Below are 22,270 nucleotides of genomic sequence, written 5' to 3'. Positions count from 1 at the left end.
TACAGTGATAGTAATACCATGGTACTTTAAATTGACTTTTTACTTTTAAAGATTTATATTTAGATATGCAGGAAAGTGAACAAATTATATATAGTATATGTAATATTTGTTGTCTTCCTTGTCTTTTCTGAAATAAGCATGTGAATACAATTGCATTATTTGGTTTTATTTGTTATCTTTCAAAAACATGCAGAAAACCAGTGATTCAGTACAATTCTTACTAAAAATATTAAGTAGACCTGATCAAAATATTAAATAAACTTATTTTCCTAATTTATAAACATAACGCTGTCATATTTGAGTTAAAGAAAATAATTTAATAAAAGAAGAGATGGGTTTGGCTCATTGTAAGAAATGAGCAAAGAAACACATTGGATTAAAGAGTACTAACAAATACATTGAGTCTGGAGAAATAGGGCTATGTAAACATAAGAAGATTTGCGTTTTTACTACAGTTATTGTTGCTATGAGGAATACACATCGACTCTCGCGAGATTTGAGTTTGAACTGAATGTGAGAAGAGAGCGAGACGGATGCCATTGCCAGTGAGTCAGAGCCAGAGCGAGCGGAGAACGGGACACAGGACGGCCCGACTTCAGTCCTACAAAACAACTCCCTAAAGTAGCCGCCTTCTTACACCACACTCGGAGTTTTTTGCCTTTATTTGTTACTTGGAATGAAATGCTTTTACGTGGATGACTTGAAAGGTGAGTCGCCGTTGTATATCATGGTATTAAAGGCTAGTTTGACGGGTTGGCTAACGGTCGTGTGTTCGCTTTGTAAAAGCGAACATTTACACTAAAAGTATACGAAGACTATTCTCACTTTTGTATTATTAAACGCAAATAGCCGCCTATTTAATGTTGTAACGTTACGCCCGCTACCTGGTGTACAGGGAAGTAAAATCGCTTTAAAGGGCCCGTGGTGGGTCCGACATTAGATGGACCTAACGTTACCGAAGGCATGTAGCCAGCTATCGCATTGTCATTTGTTTCTGTTTGTTCAGTTTAAATTCACACCTTTGTAACCAGGAAGTCTGTTCAAATTAAAATGTACCTAGCGTTATCATTGCAGTTAAATGTCACTAACGTTAAACCTTTGATCTGCATTATACAGAGAGATTGTTTTTTGATTCATTGTTAATGGCTTAAGTTAGTGGTTCATTTTGCAACCGATTGCACGCCTAATATTTATTGCAAGTTAACGTTACACCAAATTGTATCTCAGTCATTTGCTCAGTGTATTTAGACTGTTGCTTTCACATATTGTACGTTGGATCTTTTTTCATGTAATGGCTAACTTCACTTACACGAACTAGTACACTTATGTAGAAATCGACTGTGTTTTGCTGTAAACGAGAATTCAGATATGTTGATAAATGGCAGTCTTACGTCATCCAGTGAGTGTGTTCAAAGGCTGGTTTAGTGTAAGGGTTATTCCCCAAGAGAGTTTATTGTAGTAATTTTGAGAATGAGCTAATTAGTGTCTTGGATCATAGCTGTAGGATTCCCGCAACTGTTTTAGCTAAAACTAGTGTTAATCTCAGAACTATGGAAACTGGTGGTTGAGAGGTGTTGACCTGAGTCTGGTGTAAATGTTGATTCAGGATGCACTTTGATGTATTATTCTAGGTCACTGTTAGAGGTGTCAGATAAAGAAATGTGAAATTGTGGCCTTGTGTGTGAACATACTGTCGTGTCACCAACCCTACAAAGATCTCAAGAAGTTTGGTCTATTCTCATCATTTTGGCAGTGGGGAAATGGAGGATCGGCATTTGTTGAAAATCCTGCATGGAAGCAGCTTATCTTCAATGTCTACCAATGTGGTCTGATTTTGATCTGAAACCGTCACAGAGACACGGGTCATATTGTACCCCAGAGAAACAGTGGGTGACCGCAGACATTTGTCATAGTGGATCACATAGTGTTTTTGAAATTGATTATTATCTTGGGACAAAATAGAAATTGGTCCTGATCAATTCAAATAATTTAATTTTCGTATACATTTATGTTTATGGAAGTATTTAATTTTTTATTTTATGTTTATTTATACATTTTATATATGTAATTTTATTATTTATTGTGTAGACTTAAGTCTGAGACATTTCATTCAGGATATACTTTGCAGTATATCAGTTCTTGCTTTTGTTGGGAATCGAACCCATGACATTGGCATTGCAAAAGCCATGCGCTACTTTTTGAACTACAGGGAAAACATTGGTATAGACCTGCAATATACATGTGTGTATATGTGTATAGGTAATATTTATCAGAAATATTATGACTTATAAATAAAGTCAGACTTTAAAGCAACAAGTTTGATACTCACTCATACCCTTTTTTCCTGGGTCAAAAATTTTGAACAACAAAATTACACATTACATGGAAAAGGGACAGGTCTATTATTTTGTATTTACACTCCAAGACTCATTTGGTGTACAGTATCAAATTGTTTTGTTCTGTCCATTACTATGATCGTTTATCACTGTCTTATCGGATTCAATCATGCATTTTAATATGGTTGGCAATCCAGAAACTTTAAAATGTGTAGCCTAGTTAGCAGCATGAAAATGTATATATTCTATATACAGAAAGCGGGCACAAATTCATGCCATTATAATCACACTGAAGCTGTTGATTACAACGCAAGGTACAAAAAGTTGCACTCATGCACTGAACCACTGTTTTGAGCGGTGTTGAGTGGATTCTGACTAACAAAACGCTTCTGATTGGCCGTTGCGTTTCCAATTATTTGGCACCACCTTATTATAACGGCCCACGTATTAAAAATAGTCGAGTCTAAATAGGGCTCCGGCTCATAATGACATTTAATGCCGTCAGCCGGGATCAGACACAACGTGCACGGGTTGGCCTTGATTTTTGTTTTGTTTTGTTTTTTTGCCCGATCCGGTATTCAGTTTCTGAACGGTGTAGGCACAAGCCAACAGTTTGGTGACGCTGTCTGAGCCTAATGTCATAACTTTTAATTAGTCAGGGTAATACCGTTTACCCTGGTAAAATAGGGAGGAGGTTTGACGGTATCAAAATTTGGATACCGCCCAAGCCTACTTCTCAAAGTGCTTACCTAAACACTTGCGGGAGCATTTTAAAGCAGCCGGCTACCAGCAGGTACTGGTACTGCAATATCTTCACATTAAATTATCAAGTAAACCTTCGGCAGTGGCTGTCAAAATATTTTCAATACAGGAAAAACCCTGATTATGCCTATGTGTGTCATGAAAAGCAGTCTTTTATTTAGGATCAGGATTCAGATGTAGGCCTACACACCCGGCAGCGCCATTCGGCGTCTGTCCGTGGCGCCCAGCTACGGCTCAGGACCTTGTTCAAAACCCTGCCGTGCCACAGAGCCCCATTTACATAGTTTTATATTAAATATACATTTATTTGTCTCAAATCGTCATTAATTTATATGCTGACTTCACCCTGTGCTGCAATATACATTTAGTTTTACATTCATTTACAGAAATCAGCTGCTTGAATAAAAATTGCTGATGTTATCGTATTTCATATTTAACGGCTCTGATTTTCAGGTGATATTCTCAATTCATTCAGTTAAGGGATGCTATGAGGTAAAGTGTGCAGACGGCAGACTTAGCAACGATTGTATTTAATTGTACAGTACAATCATAACATAGTACAGACATTATCTTAATTCACTAATGTCCTTAAACATAACAATATTGCTGGCCATCCCCTTTATCATCAAAAGATGGACCAAGTACAGACATTATCTTAATTCAATAATGTCCTTAAACATAACAATATTGCTGGCCATCCCCTTTATCATCAAAAGATGGAGCAAGTCCGACCTTTCGCGAGCTGAGGACCGCAATGTTCCATGACAAATAATAACATACCATTCGTATTAGAGATGTGCGGATGGGCTATTATTATTTAATTCGGAACCGCATCACAAAACTCATCATCTGTCCGCCATTCACCCGCACCAACGTTTTTTGATCAATTTTCAAAACCGGTCTTTGAAACCATTGCATTGTGGGGCTTTATGAGTGCACACATAAACGCTGTGGTCATTATAATGAGGCCCTGACCTCTGCACACAAAGAATTCATCAACTACATTACAAAATGAGAACCAATGCTTAAACACTCATACCCGAGGCAGGCAAAAACATTTGTTTCTACAGCAAAAACTAAGTACATTAATTCTTGTAGGAAAAAGTTGTCACATTTTAACTGTGTGTTAGCACACATTGGCCATAGTGGTACTACAACAACATCCCTTGCCATTTTGAGGCATGACTGGCCTTCAACATACACAAACTCTTATTAGCTCAGTTTGGTGTGTTTAGTAAGCCACCTGACTGCATGGCACTTCCAGCTCAGGCATAAAGCGGCCATTGTTCTCCCACTACGCAGAGAGAAACAAGCCCAAGACTTTGATTAAGGTCAAGAACAAGACCATGGGGAATTCGTAAACAAGATAAACACACACGGATCACAACCTCAGACTGGTTTTCTCCTAGAGAACTTTATCATAACCTTCTCAAGCAGATCCTCTGCTCAATTGTGGTTTTCCAACTAGCCAAAACTGGTTTAATAACCGGTGACAGAGTGAGAGCTATAGCTTGGCCGGTGTGCGAGCCGCGGAATTGTTTCGCATGTAATATGGCTCGTTGCGGCGTGAAACTCTCGTCTATCCACTGGCAGGTTAGGCTAATTAGCGACACGGGGCTAACACTGCTTGTCCAAATATCCGTGGTGAAACTAAACGCAGAGGAGGCTTGCAGTAGGCTGTGGATATGTTTTTGCACGGAGTCGTGTAGTTTAGGCAGCTCCGTGTCAATCATGTACCGGCGGCTTGGGACATCATATCTGGGCTCCAGAACATGGAGGAGACGCAGGAATCCCACATTTTCTACCTCCGAGAGTGGCTGGTCACTCAATGCAATGTACTCGATAATTGCCTGTGTTATTTTCACAGCACGTGGATTGTCTCTGGACATTTTATCTCGTCTTGCAAGAGTTTGCTGCAGCGTGGGTTGTGTTGGTTTAGAAGCGTGGGTAAACTCTTTGTACTCGTTGTCATGTTGGGATTTTAGGTGCTTGATTAAATTACTTGTTAAATGCGCTACCTTTTGAGCCTCCTCTGGACAATTTTGCTGAGCACAATTTGCAGTCCGCCTTTGTTTTGTCGTCTTCATTCACTTTGAAATAGTTCCACACGGCTGAAATGTCTCGTCTCACCTCGCCTTCTCCCCGCTCTGAGCTGCAGCCGGGGCCTGGGGGCGGGCACTCGGCGCCTGTGATTAACCCCTAACACGCCGCTCAAACATAGACATTTCTCAGACTGTGGTATCGGTCCCCGGTATCGGGGGACTTTTAACGAGTACGAGTACTTTAGAAAATGTGGTATCGAGGCCGATACCAGATACCGGTATCGATATCGGTGCATCCCTAAAATCGCGTAATCTGACACAGTGACTATCGTAAAAGACAAAAAAAATCGTGTAATCTGAACCAAGCATAAAACACAATATCATTAGACATAATCCATGTCATTGGACACAACGTGCACACATGTGCAGGCCAATGGTTTTTTTCTTTTTTTTTCTCGGTGATGACGGTGACGAGCTCAGACCCGCGGTTGGAGTCACGTGACCGCGGTAATGCGGTAACCGTCCCAGCCCTTTTCCTGATATCAAGATGCGTAATCCGCCAACCAAAGCTTCACACTTGCACAATTCTGAAATATCTGCTAAATGTTTTACTTATTTTTCTCAACCTGGCAAACGTGCGGTCTGTCTCCAGACTCTCCACTCTGGATAAAAGCGCTGGCTTTCTGAAAACACTGGTAAGCTTGCTGTTTAGCGATCTCCATTTCGATATTCTATTCACAGAAAAGCGTATTACATCAAGTCTGTGTTCATTTACGAGAGAGAGAGCATGTATTACCTCATTCTGTGCCACGTTTTTCTATTAACAGTGAAGCGGTGAGTTTAATTGCTTCATAAACAGTGGTTACCAACTCCTTGTTGAGAAAGATGTAGCTCATCAGTGGTGAAGCTATTTTATTGATAAAAATGGCTGGGCAGTGAGAAGTTTCTGTGTTGCTGAATGTTTCTTAACCTGTCCTGCGTCATTACCTATATTGTTATAGTGCCGGAGTCGTGATGTAGTATTGGAGCATCTGTATCAGGATACGTGTCATATTGTGACTTTGTTGCTGATACACAAGCCTTACATTGTTATAGCCTAGTTCGCTTTATATTTGCCATACTAGGAGTGGGGCTGCTGTTTTTATTTTTTATATTTGTCTAAATTTCGCTGTAATAGCATTTTATTCTATTAGTTAAGTTTACTTGTCCCATGTCCCAATGTTTTCTGTACATGAAAATGCTTTTCTGTGTTCAGCCTCTGCCCACATTTCTGGAAGGGAGAATTTTTATCTACCGCTGTGTTGACTGCGTCTTGTGACACAGTATTCGGGAAATCCAGGGAGACACGTGTTTATTGAAGGAAGTGTGTACATAGTGTCTTTGTAACTCCATTACTATGAATTTTAATCTGGAAAGGCTCTATCTATCTTTTGAAAAGGACAACAGACATGAATCACCTGACGTTCATGTAGGAGAATAAACACAACTGATAATGTTGATTTATGTATACTGAATTTTTCCACGTAAGCCACTTATGCATTTACGTCATTTTGCATGAAAGCTCTGTTGTAATTTCCTGAAAGCAACAGATAAATCTGACCCAAACACTTTCGCTAGAGCGCTCTATATTCGGAGACGAGTGGGACATGATGGTGATGCACTGTTATGAAAGCCACATGAATGCAGTTATTTTGATGCAGAGGCATGACTGCTTTTTACATTTGTTTCAATTTGTTTGTAATACTGTTGCCAGTGAAGTTTAATTTTAAACTTCTGCATTCATGCTCGCACACAGTTAATATTTTCAGCTTCACTTTACCAAGCAGACATTTTGTATAGCAAACGCTTATAGAAAGTCTCTGTTTAGCTCTCATCAATTGGAGCTAAATCTTACTGCTGAATGACCTGGGGAGGCCAGCTGAACTTGCAGCGTCTGGGTCAGGTGGTGACGTCTTAATCTCCGTCCTTCATTCAGGATCTGAGAGGGGAGCTCCTTTTAGATTAGCCACTCAACCTACAGCAGTATTATTACTATCATTCAACAGAGTTTGTTAATCTTACTGTGTATCATGATATTATGATGGCAATGTTGGGGAAGAAGCTTGAAAACTGTCGATTCCCAATCATAATTTCAGTTTGTAAGGTAAGTTTCACTACAGTCAAGCCATTGTTCTGATAGATTAATAAGTTACTAACAAGCCACTAAAAATACATTGCAGCTATTTCTGCAGATAGTATCTTGATGCAGTCATAGCCTGATTTATCGGGCACAAAAATGTGAGGGTCCTTGGAGTAACAGCCTTAAAGGGATAGTTCACCCAAAAATGAAAATTAGCCTATGATTTACTCACCCTCAAGTCATATGAGGTGTATATGGGGATTATAGGGATAGGCATTTTTCAAAAAATATTGTTTTTGAATATTTGGGCTCATAAAAACCGAATATTTTATTTAAATGACGTTTAATGAGAAAGAGGTGAAAAAAGTGTAATTTAAAATATTTTTTTTACGTTTTTGTCATTTCTGGACAAGCTTATGGTTGGGCAATATACACAAGCTTATGATACATCTTAAGGCTTTCTTATAGTTTAAACATTAAACAATATGTGTAAACAAAAAATATAAAGAACAAAAAAGCTCAAACGGAAAAAAACACTAATAAAGCAGACTGCGCCAATTATCGGACAGAACATACATATGCACTCGAGTCAGAATATGGTTATCGTGTTTATATTGTTTCACGTTCATGTTGTGAAAAACAATAATATCCACATGCTTGAGTGAGAGAATGCGTTGTGCTGCCAGACGTTGCAGAGACTCGAAGATAACCGCGTGATAAGCGAAGTTTCTAACAGCACATTGCATTTTCTTTTCTTAAACCCGTCTCCCTCGACAAAACTTAAAGGAAGCATATGTCTCAAAATCATTTTGCTATCAGTTAAGTTATCATCTCTGATCACTCACACTACAGCTGCGCTTACCTGCTGTCGTAAATGCAGTAATGGACAGCTGTCTTTAATCATTCGACTAGTGTTTGGATTTCCTGTGATTTCTCATTCTGGTGGTGATATTATGATAATTCAGTTTCAATTTAAGTAATTTCATTTTGTAATATAATTGAGTCCGATAATTTAAATATAAGTAATTCCAAACTTCACGAGGCAGACTACGAGATTTTGAGATCAAATACATTCCACTTGTTAAACACGCTCCACAGCACCACCCAGTGCATTTAACTGACCCTTCGCTAAGCCACGCCCAAAAACCGCCACTGGCCAATCGTGTCTTAGCAACCGTAACTAGGCACGGGAGGTCTGGCAAGCTGTAATAGACGTGCTAGACGCGAAAGCTTGATAGGCGTAGCAACAGTAACTAAGGAGGGCGGGGCTTAGCGAAGGTACAATTATAACTGAGTTTTAGTGCTTGGGGTTAATCATGGATTTTTCGAATAATAATTTCAGATCGAAAATTCGAATATTCATGCATGCCCCTAGTATATGACATTCTTCTTTCAGACGAATACAATCGGAGTTATATTAAAAAATGTCCTGGCTCTTCCAAGCTTCATATTGGCAGTGAATGGCCGTTTCCGTTTTTAAGTCCATAAAAGTGCATCTATCCATCATACAAGTGCTCCACACGGCTCCGGGGGCTTAATAAAGGCTTTCTGAAGCGTGTTGCGAAATGAGGTGGATATAACGGAGTTGAAAATGTAGTAATGAATTTTCAGATTTATTTTTGGTAAAGTATTGGTTTTACTTGACAAACTAGCCAACTGAATGAATTAATTTTACCTGCAAATGCCATTTTGAGTGAACGTTTTAGGAGGGCATTAGATTGTTTCTTCATTTTGTCTCATGAGCAGCTTGCACAATAAAGTGTGATGACGTTTATCACAATACTCTAGTACTTGTTGGAAAAAGTAGCTTGTTACTGGAAAAGCTGTTTTAAAAAAGTTTTACTGAAAAGTTAGTTGGATCATTACCCCCAACACTGCCGGACAAAGTATTGATGTTTAACTGTTTGTTCTGTTCTTTATGTAAATGCACAGGATACACAGCGTTTTTTTATTTTTTATTATGTCTCTTGGCACAAGCACTGCTTGGTAGCCAGAGGTCATTTTGCTTGGTAAATATTGTATAAGGGCCATTGAACACTGCTAGCTCTACCTGTACTTGTTAAGTATCCTGTGTACTTTCTACGGTTAGATTGGAGACGGATTATACCAAACCTGAATAAGCCTTTTTATTTTAGCTGCTCAGCTGACAGCAGTTTAGAAAGCTCAGGGCTTTTAGATTTGGTGTGTCATGCTTAATATCTGATCAAAGCTCTGTGTCCGGCATAAGTATCAGTGTGATCATAGAAGGTGAAACATGGTGAGTGATCAAGAAGTAACAGGGCAGGCATTATGAGTAGACCGAATGTACGTTGTCACGGTGAGGAAGTCTGTCCTTAGTGAAGAATGTTCGAGGAAATTGCTTTAATAAGCTCATTACAGAAATCCCACTGCATTCTGTACACATGCCTGCTTCTCCTGAGCGTGTGTCTGTGTTTTTTGAAGCAGCTGGGACAGTGGCAAGCGCTCTCCTGCTGCCATAATCGGTAATTGTGCTGATGAAGAAAAGCCTATTTGGTATCTTTGTCAACACACAAACGCAGAGCAGATGAACTTAGTCCCACAAAATGCTTAGCTGCTGACATCATTTCCTCCCGGCCCTCAGCTGACTAGAAAAAAGAAGGGTAGGAGTAGAATGTTTTATATTGTGCTGGTGTCTCCGCCCTGGCTGTTGCTTTGACTGCTCTTTCTCAGTTGCTTTGGGTAGAGGGTAATTCTTAGCAACTTAACTAGTTTACATGCTTCCATGGAGTCAGACGTTACTGTAGTGGCCCTATAAAGCTTAAAATGTCTCGCTTATGTGAGCTGCTCTTTATGATGCTGGCTGCTATTTTATATGAGCCAAATGGCTTCCTTGTGCAGTGTTTCCCACAGGATTTTGTGAAACTGTGGTTGGTGGACCTTGGTCCCTAGGGTATGTGGGAGAAAATTACCCTAAATTTCTTTCCCTCCCGGAAGAGAATTTTGTACACTTTAAAGTTAAATTCATCTATCTTGTGCACTTTGAGAGTTCAAAATTAAGAGATCCAACCCATGATCAGTGTGTAAATTGAATAAAGAAAAAGTCTGCTTTTGACTTGTATCTGGGCTCAAACCTCTTTTCAGTTGTGACACAGTGTGTTTCTACAGTACACTACATTATACTACTACTAATAATAATTATAACGTTATAATATTATTCCTAAGACACTAAGAGCCATAAAACAAATGAGCTGAAAAATAAATCAAAATTTCATAATTAGTTTTGTCCTAATTTCTATCCATGCAAGAGATAAACCCCCTGAGCTTTTATTTTGACGGAAACTGCAGTCGAGCTTTTATTTTGATGGAAAACAAGTTAACAAACGGTACTCATTACAAATCTAATGAAATGCTGTAATTGTGAGCTATGCAAATGTGAAAATAATGCATAACTGCGTTCCCAAATGCACGCTAAACTCATCACATGCACAGATGGAGTTCACTGCATTCATTCACTGTGAACTTTTTTTAAGCTGATCACGTGCTGATAGCGTGAGTGAAGTGCGCACTTCTCTTTGCACAGCTCTTTTCTCTTTAATGTCTATGAGTAGTTTAAATATATTTTTGTGTCGCTACAGTCTAGTTAATGAATGGGAAGCACTGAAATCTATTTGTAGTGGTCAATGTTGATATTGTAGCGAGCCGACACGGATAATTCCATGTATGGAAAACACGTGAGAAATGGAGTCGCAAAATTAAATTGTACATTCAACAGGTAGTGGGGAAGTGGTATATTATGGATTATTGCTTAATTACTGACCTGTGTTTTTTTTTGTGTCAGTTTTAATGCTTTCTATTAGATTATTTCTATTAGCTAGAAATATAGTCTTTAGAAAATTGCTGTTCTCACGATCTCACGAAAAACAGTGTAATTACCTTGTTTAACTTTTTGGGTTTGCTTTAGTGATGCACTGAAATTTCAGAAACTGCTAATAAATTCGGTGAAACCCAATTTGGTTTTGTAGGGCTTAAAGCCCCGATATACTAGACTGGGTAAACCCAGCTCGATCTGCCGGCTATTTGATTTCGCCTTGCAGCTCAGGCTGGAAACCTGTACATTTTTCTATCCTGCTTCTGTTACAAATCCGCGGGGACCAATCACAAACTGGCTTATCCACCTGATGTGCTATTTGCGGATTTAACACGATGACGATAGAGAATCCTATCCTATTCCTTTTAATCTCTCGACGATGGCTCAATGGCTTTTTTAGTTTGGCAAATAAATCGCTTGAGTGGGTGTAAATACCACTCACTTTCATGTTTTTTTACCAAACCTGCAAAAATCTTTCAATGCCATTGCTGCTTCTGTAAACCCGCTGATCAATGCTACAAACCAACACGTTTGTTGACGTTTCCTGCCTGGAGTTTTCGCGTCGCTCTGTAAATGCAAAGTATGTCACCTGGATCGTTGGTCTATCCTATTGCGTACAGATTCATTTGAACTATGCCCGTTGATCACGCCCCTGTGCAGTAGAAAATACTGAGCAGACTCCCCAGACTAATGTTCAATCTTAAAAGATTGAGCTTGGACTGGTGATAGCCAGACTACCGATAATCAGTACTACAAGCGAAATCGAAGAACAAACTAATGTGACAATTTTTTTTTAAATCTGAATGCGACCTCTGAAGGATTCAGCCTTCAAAACGAGACGGCTTCTGTTTCTGAAGAGTATTTAGGTGTTTTAAGCAGCAATTCAAACTTTTGTATTCACAATGCCATTCATCGCAGCATTGAATACTTAAATACTTAGATTTAATAGGCTATTTATTTTCAAAATTACACATTTTTACATTTTAATCTGGACTACAACATGCCCTAGATATTGTTTGATCACACTTTACATTAAGGCTCCATTAGTTAACATTAGTTAAATCATTAATTAACATAAACTGACAATGAAAAATACTTCTAAAGCATTTTTTAATCTTAGTTTATTTCAGCATTTCATATTAAAATCATAAGTTGTAACAGTATTTGTAACAAGGTTCAGTTGTTATGGAAAGAAGGATGAGGGAACCGGCGAACATTTGAAGACTTTAATTTTTAAAATAAAACAAAATACAAAAACAAAAGGAACCGCCAGCAGCCCCTCGCTGCTGCGAGTGTACATTGATATTGACTACCAGCCATATACAGGTTCTTCTAAAAAATTAGCATATTGTGATAAAGTTCATTATTTTCCATAATGTAATGATAAAAATTAAACTTTCATATATTTTAGATTCATTGCACACCAACTGAAGTATTTCAGGTCTTTTATTGTTTTAATACTGATGATTTTGGCATACAGCTCATGAAAACCCAAAATTCCTATCTCAAAAAATTTGCATATCATGAAAAGGGTCTCTAAACGAGCTATTAACCTAATCATCTGAATCAACTAATTAACTCTAAACACCTGCAAAAGATTCCTGAGGCTTTTAAAAACTCCCAGCCTGTTTCATTACTCAAAACCGCAATCATGGGTAAGACTGCCGCCCTGACTGCTGTCCAGAAGGCCATCATTGACACCCTCAAGCAAGAGGGTAAGACACAGAAAGAAATTTCTGAAAAAATAGGCTGTTCCCAGAGTGCTGTATCAAGGCACCAGGGGTGCCGCTAAGGGGGGAAAAGTTAGGACGATTCTAAGGGCCCACACACTTTTGGGGCCCCCAGAGATTGATTTTATTAATGGAATGGTTGGGGTAGGGGGCCCAACCTCATATTCTTTCATAGGGCCCAACATTTCTAGCCGCGCCCCTGCAAGGCACCTCAGTGGGAAGTCTGTGGAAAGGAAAAAGTGTGGCAAAAAGCGCTGCACAACGAGAAGAGGTGACCGGACCCTGAGGAAGATTGTGGAGAAGGACCGATTCCAGACCTTGGGGGACCTGCGGAAGCAGTGGACTGAGTCTGGAGTAGAAACATCCAGAGCCACCGTGCACAGGCGTGTGCAGGAAATGGGCTACAGGTGCCGCATTCCCCAGGTCAAGCCACTTTTTAACCAGAAACAGCGGCAGAAGCGCCTGACCTGGGCTACAGAAAAGCAGCACTGGACTGTTGCTCAGTGGTCCAAAGTACTTTTTTCGGATGAAAGCAAATTTTGCATGTCATTCGGAAATCAAGGTGCCAGAGTCTGGAGGAAGACAGGGGAGAATGAAATGTCAAAATGCCTGAAGTCCAGTGTCAAGTACCCACAGTCAGTGATGGTCTGGGGTGCCATGCCAGCTGCTGGTGTTGGTCCACTGTGTTTTATCAAGGGCAGGGTCAATGCAGCTAGCTATCAGGAGATTTTGGAGCACTTCATGCTTCCATCTGCTGAAAAGCTTTATGGAGATGAAGATTTCATTTTTCAGCACGACCTGGCACCTGCTCACAGTGCCAAAACCACTGGTAAATGGTTTACTGACCATATTACTGTGCTCAATTGGCCTGCCAACTCTCCTGACCTGAACCCCATAGAGAATCTGTGGGATATTGTGAAGAGAAAGTTGAGAGACGCAAGACCCAACACTCTGGATGAGCTTAAGGCCGCTATCGAAGCATCCTGGGCCTCCATAACACCTCAGTAGTGCCACAGGCTGATTGCCTCCATGCCACGCCGCTTTGAAGCAGTCATTTCTGCAAAAGGATTCCTGACCAAGTATTGAGTGTATAACTGAACATAATTATTTGAAGGTTGACTTTTTCTGTATTAAAAACACTTATTTTATTGGTCGGTTGAAATCTGCAAATTTTTTGAGATGGGAATTTGGGGTTTTCATGAGCTGTATGCCAAAATCATCAGTATTAAAACAATAAAAGACCTGAAATATTTCAGTTGGTGTGCAATGAATCTAAAATATATGAAAGTTTAATTTTATCATTACATTATGGAAAATAATGAACTTTATCACAATATGCTAATTTTTTGAGAGGGACCTGGACAGCGTGCTAACCTCGAAAATCCAGCTGTATTCTAACAATAACTTAGCTCTCCTTATTATCTAGGCTCCTTGCATGCTGGCTAATAACTTTTTTAAAGCTGGGTCTCCAACATTGACAGCGCTGTGTTGGAAAGATTTGTGAAGCTTTGTTCCATGAGGGAGAGCGAGCGCGAGAGGTATGGGTGAGTGAGGGAGAGAGAGGGACGAGCGAGAGGTAGTGCTGCGCGAATGCGCCACGGCGCTCTGCAATCAAATACGATTTTAAATAGGCTTAGTTAAAAAATTAATAAAAAAACAATCTTGCATCAGCCTGATGCAATCTACATCTACAGTAATCTACATTATCCCACTTATTACATGGCTACTTGGCACATAAGTAAATAATTAGACATGAAATATTGATAGTCAAAATATTTTATTAGGTTTTTAAATGCAAAGAGTCCATGGAGAGAGCAGTTGCTGGCTCGGCAAGTTCAAACTAGGACATTTAAGGGATATGGTACAGTCATACCACTTAATACACAGCATTTCGCCACATAAATAAATATGGGGATAAGAAATATTAATTTGAGATGAAACTGTTTTAAAATCGTACCTGTTTGTTACCATGTTTGTAATCCAAACAGTGTACAAAACAATAGCCCAAAAATGGCAGCAGCTGCGTTTGAATTAAACGAGAGAGCGAGTCCACTATACTGGATGACTTAAATAACTGTACACAAAATATTGATTTGATATTTTAATATTATAGCTGTTTAAATAATTGATTAGCTCACCAAACACAACTTCCACGAAGAAAAAACGTTCCTAGCTAGCATATAGTGCCGCTGACTTAAGTAATGCGCATGTTTATCTGTTTCCAGCGTTTGTTATAGGGGAATAACATACCGCTGGATGGCGCAATTGACCAATCAGAATCAAGTATTCCACACAGCCGTGTAATGTTAGTTAATGCATTAACAAACGTTAACTAAAGACTTTATTGTAATTTGTGTGTTATTATTTAGCCTATAACTCTTTTGCACATTAATCTGTTTGAAACAGATTATTACTTTAATCTGTTTAATGTATACATTTATTTATTTAAATGTTTAGTTATTTTTGTTATAAGAAAAATTATTAAACCTGTTATAGGTTATAGAACTTATTTCAATATTGTGATATCGTATGCCATGACAAAAACAAAATTTGGTACCGTCACAGTTGTATGTCAGCCACCCATTTAGCGGCCTTTATGACGGGTATAAACAGATTCTGAGTAGTTAAAGATTGTGGTTGTGCAAGTCCTGCAGGATTGTTTGTGTGTTGTCTCTGGGTGCACAGTGCGTTTGTTTACTATAAAAGCGTTTACACCCAGTAAATGAATTTCTGTGAAGCTCTTACAGATGTAGCCTAATTAACTCCTCCAGTGTTTACATGAACTCCAGAAGACCCCCCTTTTGTAAACAAAGACCCCATGACTGGAACATCGCTACTTTTTATTTTACTGTAACGTTGTAAAAAGTTTTCTTCCTAAAACCTGTACTAAAATATTAAAAGCTAATGCTTTTGCCTTTAATTGCCATTTCATCAGAGACATTCCAGTGCCTAGGGTTCTAATATGTGATTTAATGTTCCATAATGTAGTTTTATTGTAAAAGGTTTTTTTTTAAGAACCAGATCTAAAAACAAGAAATGTATGTTTACAGTTGTTGTAGCCAAATCAAGAAGGGGAAATTGTCCTTGATTGACTAGAAAAATTTGAGTAATGTTAATATGATGTGTCTAAACAGCATGCCATACTGGTTAGACAATGTAGGTATGTTCTGGGAATGTGTCCAACGCCGTCAGCCGTTTCGCATTGCAGCTACCAAATCAGTTTCATTTCATTCTGTGCTCTTTATTTTTTAGCAGCTCAACCATCAAATGTTGAATAAAAGGAGCAAGAACTGTTAAAGCATACCAGTCAGTGTTATCAGGACGAGACTAAAACCATTGAGCAGAACAGTGGAGATGTTATCTGTATTTGTTTTGTGTTGGTAATATGATGCACCCCAAATGAGTGTAATGTGCACTGTGTGGCTCTTAATGCTTATCTTTCTTGAATGTTATCAGCTTGCCATGGCATTTGTCTTAAGGGTTCATACGTGTCTTTATGTGTGTGTTTGAGTGGTATAGGGGTGGGAATCTCTAGGCACCTCACGATTCGATTCGATTACGATTCAGAGGCCTGCGATTCGATTCAAAAGCGATTATCGATTATCTGAATCTTTTGTGTGTGTGTGTGTGTGTGTGTGAATATAAATACTTTGCTTTAAAAGTACAAAGTAATGACCCATAAAGAATTAACGTACAATATATTTTATTAACATTGCAAAGAACCAACAGGAAAATAAATGTGTGCTTGAACTAGCAGCATACTTGTAGTAAATTAATAATATAACAACAACAGGTGTTCTGACGATTCATGCTACCCATCGAGATGTGCTACTTACTGGTGCATGTGCAGACTCATTTTTCTTCTGCTTACCACACCCATAAATCTATGCATCCTTGCTGTGGATACTTGTAGGAAACTTTGACAGGTCAAAGATGAATATTTGATGATAATTTTTACTTTTCACACCGTTTTAAAAATAAAAACAGTATATTATACTGTACTCTTAACTTCGAATTTTATTATAATTTTATTTCATATAATAATATCATTTTTACTTGTTATATCAAATGTGATAATTGCTAGTTCATTTAAAATATCCAAATATGCTCCCCATACACTTACCCTGATTAAAATGAAATAACGATGTTATAATATTGTGAGATTTACACCATTATGGAAACAATAGAGAATGAATCAACATTATCTATGATCGATTCGCGTTTGGGTAGCATTTTTCGACAAGGCAGCAGAAATCGTCTGAACACCGGTACAGCCCAGAGCCATAGAGAGAAACGGCTCTGGTACAGCCGAGTGTTTTTCCTCTTCTGGGTGGAAACGTGTCATATGGCTTCTCATATTTGTCGTGTTGCCGAAATATTTTAGTTTTATTCTACAAAGCTTACAACTAGTGTGGCTCTTGTCCAGCTCCTTTCCCCCTTCAACTTCATAAAAGCCAAAATATTTCCACACATCAGCTTTTAACGAGGAGGGTGTTTGGATTTCGCGCTCAGCCATCGCGTCTCTGTTATGTGCGCACGCCACAGACAGACGGTCCGGGCACTGCACTTCCGCGCTTCAGAGTTCCGTCTTTTGCGTTCCGTCAATATTACGTCATTATAAATAGGCTACATATCTAAAAAAAATTTTTTTTGGAAAATCTATTTTTGACATTTGTGAATCGATTCAGAATCGTCCACGTCCGCTTCGCGATGCATCTAAGAATCGATTTTTTCCCCCACCCCTATATTAAATGTATTTTAGGTGCACAAAGGGAATCAGCCTTGAATACATATAAATATATATTTGGCCTAACATGCTTTTGCAAAAGTTTAACAATTTTAAGTTTTCCTTTTCTTCCTTCAGTTGTTATTCTGGAACAATAATTTATCTCAGTTATCTTTTATTAGACTAGGGAAACGCACACAGAGCTCTTGACATCTGTTGTTGATAGGGATGGGTATCGTTAAGGTTTTACTACTCTTACCGATACTGCTTATCGATCCGGTACTTTAACGGTATTCTTATCCGTTCTTTTTGGTGTTTTTTTTTTTTTACATTCGGTTAATAATTAACATTTGCTTTATATTTTGAAATGTGAAATATCTATAGCAAAAGAAAAATAAATGCTTTAAGAAAACTGTTAAAATATCTATTTGTTATGCAGCAGTGTGCAGGCTTTTTTGTTTTATATTCATGAGACAGGATACGATAAGCAAAAACAAGTACAAACACATGGTCAAAAAAAGAATTAAAAAAGAATTAAACAAAGATACAAATTATATACACAGTGCTTTAATTTCAGGAAGGTCTACCAGGGTTCCAGACTGCGACCAAATTGGTCGCATATGCGACCATTTTTTGAGAATGTGCAAGTTAAAATGTTATGTGGTCGCATTTGTGCGAGTGGACGCTTGAGCAACAGAATGCCGTTGTATCAGCTGCTGCAGTCCGTAACTTATGTTCAAAATGAACGAGTAGGCTACATCATGAATCCATTTTCCAAACAGTGTTTTTGACTTATTCTGAATCACTATGGTACGCCTATAATAAGTGTTTATATTCTGACTATTTTATCCCGGGGTCGTCTCGTCTGCGGAGTAGCCCAGTGCCTGCGTGACTCGCCATAGACATTAACGGAGAGAAGTTCCGTCTACAATGTTCTTCCGCAAGACACGTGCAGTTTATTTATTGTCGAACGTAGACGTCACGCGCATTGCACACTGATGGTGAAACGCGCCAATTACGAATTCACGAATTAAGGCATATAAAAATGATAAAAATGGTCTCACGAAACACAGAGCCCCTTCCTCCTACGTCTTTTCAGCGGTTATATTTTCCTCTGTCGAGCGATTACTCTCATGATCGCTCGAAAGAGGAAAAGGAAATTATTATAAAATGCAGAAGGTAAGGAGTGTGAGATTTCTGCTTTTTGGTTACAACTATAAACTTTGATAACGAAAAATCTGTATCAGTTTATTATAATACTCTAATCTTTTAAAATGTAATGCATACATTTGAATGTTTAATGATTTTTAAAAGATAGAAAGATGATAGACAGATAGACAGATAGACAGATAGATAGATAGATAGATAGATAGATAGATAGATAGATAGAATATGATTCAAATGTAAATAGATAGATTGTATATAATTCAAATGTAAAATGCTTAAAATTACAGATTAAAATCCATGAAAATCCTGAAATTTGGCAGTCCATTTCGGAGCGCGCGTCGCCTTGTGAACATTTTGCGCAGATTTTTGTGCTTTTAATAGCTCCTTTAATGATTAAACGCGTCCGCAATTTAGCAACAGTAGAGACTGCATTTTACAACAATCACCGATCGTGCTGATTCTGACGGTACGTTTGGGTTTTAGGAAGAAATGACAGCGCATCGCTGTGAAGGGAAGGAAGTTGCGCTAGACAGAATGCGTCTAGTTTGCAATGGTTTCATCTAGGGCTGGTTGATATGGCCAAAAAATCATATCTCGGTTTTTTTGGGTTAAATGGCGATATACGATATATATCTCGGTACTTTCTACGTTTTTTTATTTGGATAAAGAAAATGTATTTATTTAAAAAAAATGTTATTTCACATCCTGCTCAATGATATCCAAACAATGATATTGAAGGATATGGAAACAAATAGGGAATGTAATGTAGGCTATGCAATATATTATATGCAAAAAGGTGGTTAAAATCACATTACATTCTAACTTTGTAACATTACAATCTAAAAACAAAAATAATGCTTTTGTTTTTAAAAATGACTAACGGCTAAACTAAAAATGAAAATAAAAACAAAAGCACAAACTAATTATATTAGCCTGCATTTGATTACCCCGTTATAATGGTCACTTTCATAAAAATACACTTGGTTTAAAATTCCACATATGGCACATTTATTGTCTCCAACAACAAATATTTTAGTAATATGTATTTTAGTCGGAATTATTGCGCTACTGTTCTATTGTGCTCGTCTGTTTGGCGCGCATGCGCGCGGCGGCGCTCATTCACGGAAGCTTGAATTTTAGCGGAGATTCATTTGCAGAAGCTCGTCCTCTCCTGACAGTGAAATGGACATATTTGTTTGATTTGTTTGAACATTTACAGATGGAGAATATACCTGTGAAATGTAAGTTAAGCACTGAGGAAAGCATCATGTCTCAAACGCATTAAACAGCACCAGTATTTATCTTTCAGTCACTAACAGTAGGCTATCTGTCCGACCATCTGACAGGGCAAGCTGCTTTAAACTTGTTAACTATCTTACCAGTTATTTTGAAGCGCTTAATAAGCTTGTGTCATGTTTAGGACAAATTGTACTGTTCTTTCACTGCAGGAGCTCACACTGCGTACTCCACTATTTTTCACAGATGTGCATTTATTGGCTATTTGAAATCTCATTGGATGTGCCACTAACTTTCTGTTATGTAGTGGAATATTTTCAATATGCAGTATTCAATATTCAAAATTAATCGTTTCTGCGATGCAGACGAGGACGATTCGGTATCGGTTCAGTAATAGACCATAACCGATTATAATGTACGGACGCTTTTCTGACCTCATTTATCGCGTATGTGCTTTTGTCGCGGTAGCATACAATGGCAGAGGGAGGCGAGACGCGAGTGCTAGCAATTCAAAATTCTCGAACTACTTTAAAAGCCTACATCTGGGGACATTTCGGCTTTTATGAACAACCTGGTAAGCATGACCTGGAGAAGCAGGCACAAATAAGAATATGCAGGAGGTAATGCCACTAACTTGAGAAAACACGTTAGCCGTTTTCACCCCGAGCTGTTAACGCCTGGCAGAGTCTGACTGCTTTAGTAAGCGGATGAGCTCCAACGTCACCCAAATCATCCACCTGCCCCAATAATTTCCGCAGAATAATGAATCGGGTGCAGATACTTAAATCAGTGTTACGCATGATTATAAATGGATGATCGTCACCTTCAACAGCGGACTCGGCGACGGTTGATGTGCGCATCTCTAGGGTAAACATTATACACTGATGAATATGTGCTGCTTTTAAATGAACATTTCTTTAAAACAAAATTGATTTGACAGAATTTCATTTTCCTAATGGCATAAACAGAATTTACTCCCTTGAAACTTAAACTGGAATTTCACTGTTTTTGTCACTGCAACTTCCTGAACGCGCGCGCATGCACGCACATCACTTTTTAAGTAAAATTGAAAATTGAGGATGCAGTGCATCGAGATATTGAATTGAACTGAATCGTTGACATGATAATCGTAATCGAACCGAACCGTGAGACCAGTGTAGGTTTACACCCCTAGTGCACAGGCCCTATGATAATAACTAGGGGTGGGACGATTACCGGTTTCACTATAAACCACGATAAAATGTACTGGCGGTTAGTAATATCGTTTAAAATTCAATTATCATTAAAACCGTGTTTGATTATCGCGATTTTAATAACTCACTATAAATCCTGTCCAGCCAGCAACAGTCTGACGCAGGCGCGCAATGTTGAGGTTTTTCTTTTTATTCGAAAAGGAATGGCGGAAGGCAGTGACCGTGTTCGGGAGATTATTCAGCCCTTTAAGAGGACCAAATCTGAGGTGTGGTCATATTTTGGCATTTACAAAAATCCTGAGGGAAACTTAATCGAGGATGGTCACCCTGTCTGCAGAACATGCACAAAAAAAGTCGCTGCGATAGGGGTAAACACTTCAAATCTGCCGAGTCGTCCTGTGTGACCATTATCCACTGTTGTAGCGAACGCAAGGCAAGTTAACTTTGATCTCAATACTAAAACTACGTCTGGGAAATAATTGGGTACAAAATGTTGTTTTGAGTTGAAATGTTTTATCTCACTCACTTGAAATAAACTTGAAGCTTCCGCAAAGAAAAGTTCGCAGCAAGTGGCTTTGAGCTAAAGACGAACGAACACGTTCAAACAAGACTATTAAGAGTGACATTTAAGAGATGATAATAATGTATATTCATTGTAACGTTACACTTATAACACCGATTTTTTTTTTACCCATAATTGCGGGGACATATTGAATAGAGATGAATGTCTCTATTCTTACCTGTTAAATCCATTTTTACAGCGTACAAAACTCGTCCAGACAAGATGATCACAACAATATTATCAAATTCTGTAAACAATAAATCAACTCTGATTTCATTTTCAATACAATCAAAAACAGAGATACAAGATGACAAGTTGTATTTGAATGAAATGAGAGCGCGCGTCCGTTGTGATACATGGATGTGTGCGCTGTGTTATAATATGTTGCTATTGACGACGGTCATTATAAGGAAGGAAATGCCACAGAATAGAATCTTACTTTGAAAAGTGCATAGAGCTGCTTGTTTTATTTGTTGTTTGTTGATTCTCAAATATAAAACTTGTTGAAATGTTTTCAGTGTGAGCATCAGTTCTTTTTTTAACACTTTCATCTTCTTTTAACAAAACT

At 38.4% G+C, this 22,270-nt stretch overlaps 1 protein-coding gene across 2 annotated transcripts in view; it reads left to right on the top strand.

Annotated features, from left to right (window-relative positions):
* Nucleotides 1–360: 360 nt before the first annotated feature.
* rnf19a (ring finger protein 19A, RBR E3 ubiquitin protein ligase) overlaps nt 361–22,270 on the top strand; it is a 55,608-nt gene continuing 33,698 nt past the window's right edge. For both annotated transcript variants that reach the window (XM_077196561.1, XM_077196560.1), the window contains exon 1: nt 361–707. In XM_077196561.1, the coding sequence (XP_077052676.1) occupies nt 677–707 (31 nt within the window). In that variant the 5' untranslated portion in view covers nt 361–676. The remainder of the gene's footprint in view (nt 708–22,270) is intronic.

This window comes from Siphateles boraxobius, unplaced genomic scaffold, assembly GCF_051911475.1.
Source record: "Siphateles boraxobius isolate OS27281-9 unplaced genomic scaffold, OSU_SipBor_1 35, whole genome shotgun sequence".
In the NCBI taxonomy this organism is placed as follows: domain Eukaryota; kingdom Metazoa; phylum Chordata; class Actinopteri; order Cypriniformes; family Leuciscidae; genus Siphateles; species Siphateles boraxobius.
The sequence above is the reverse complement of the archived record's forward strand: the minus strand, read 5'-3'. Positions and strand labels throughout refer to the sequence as shown.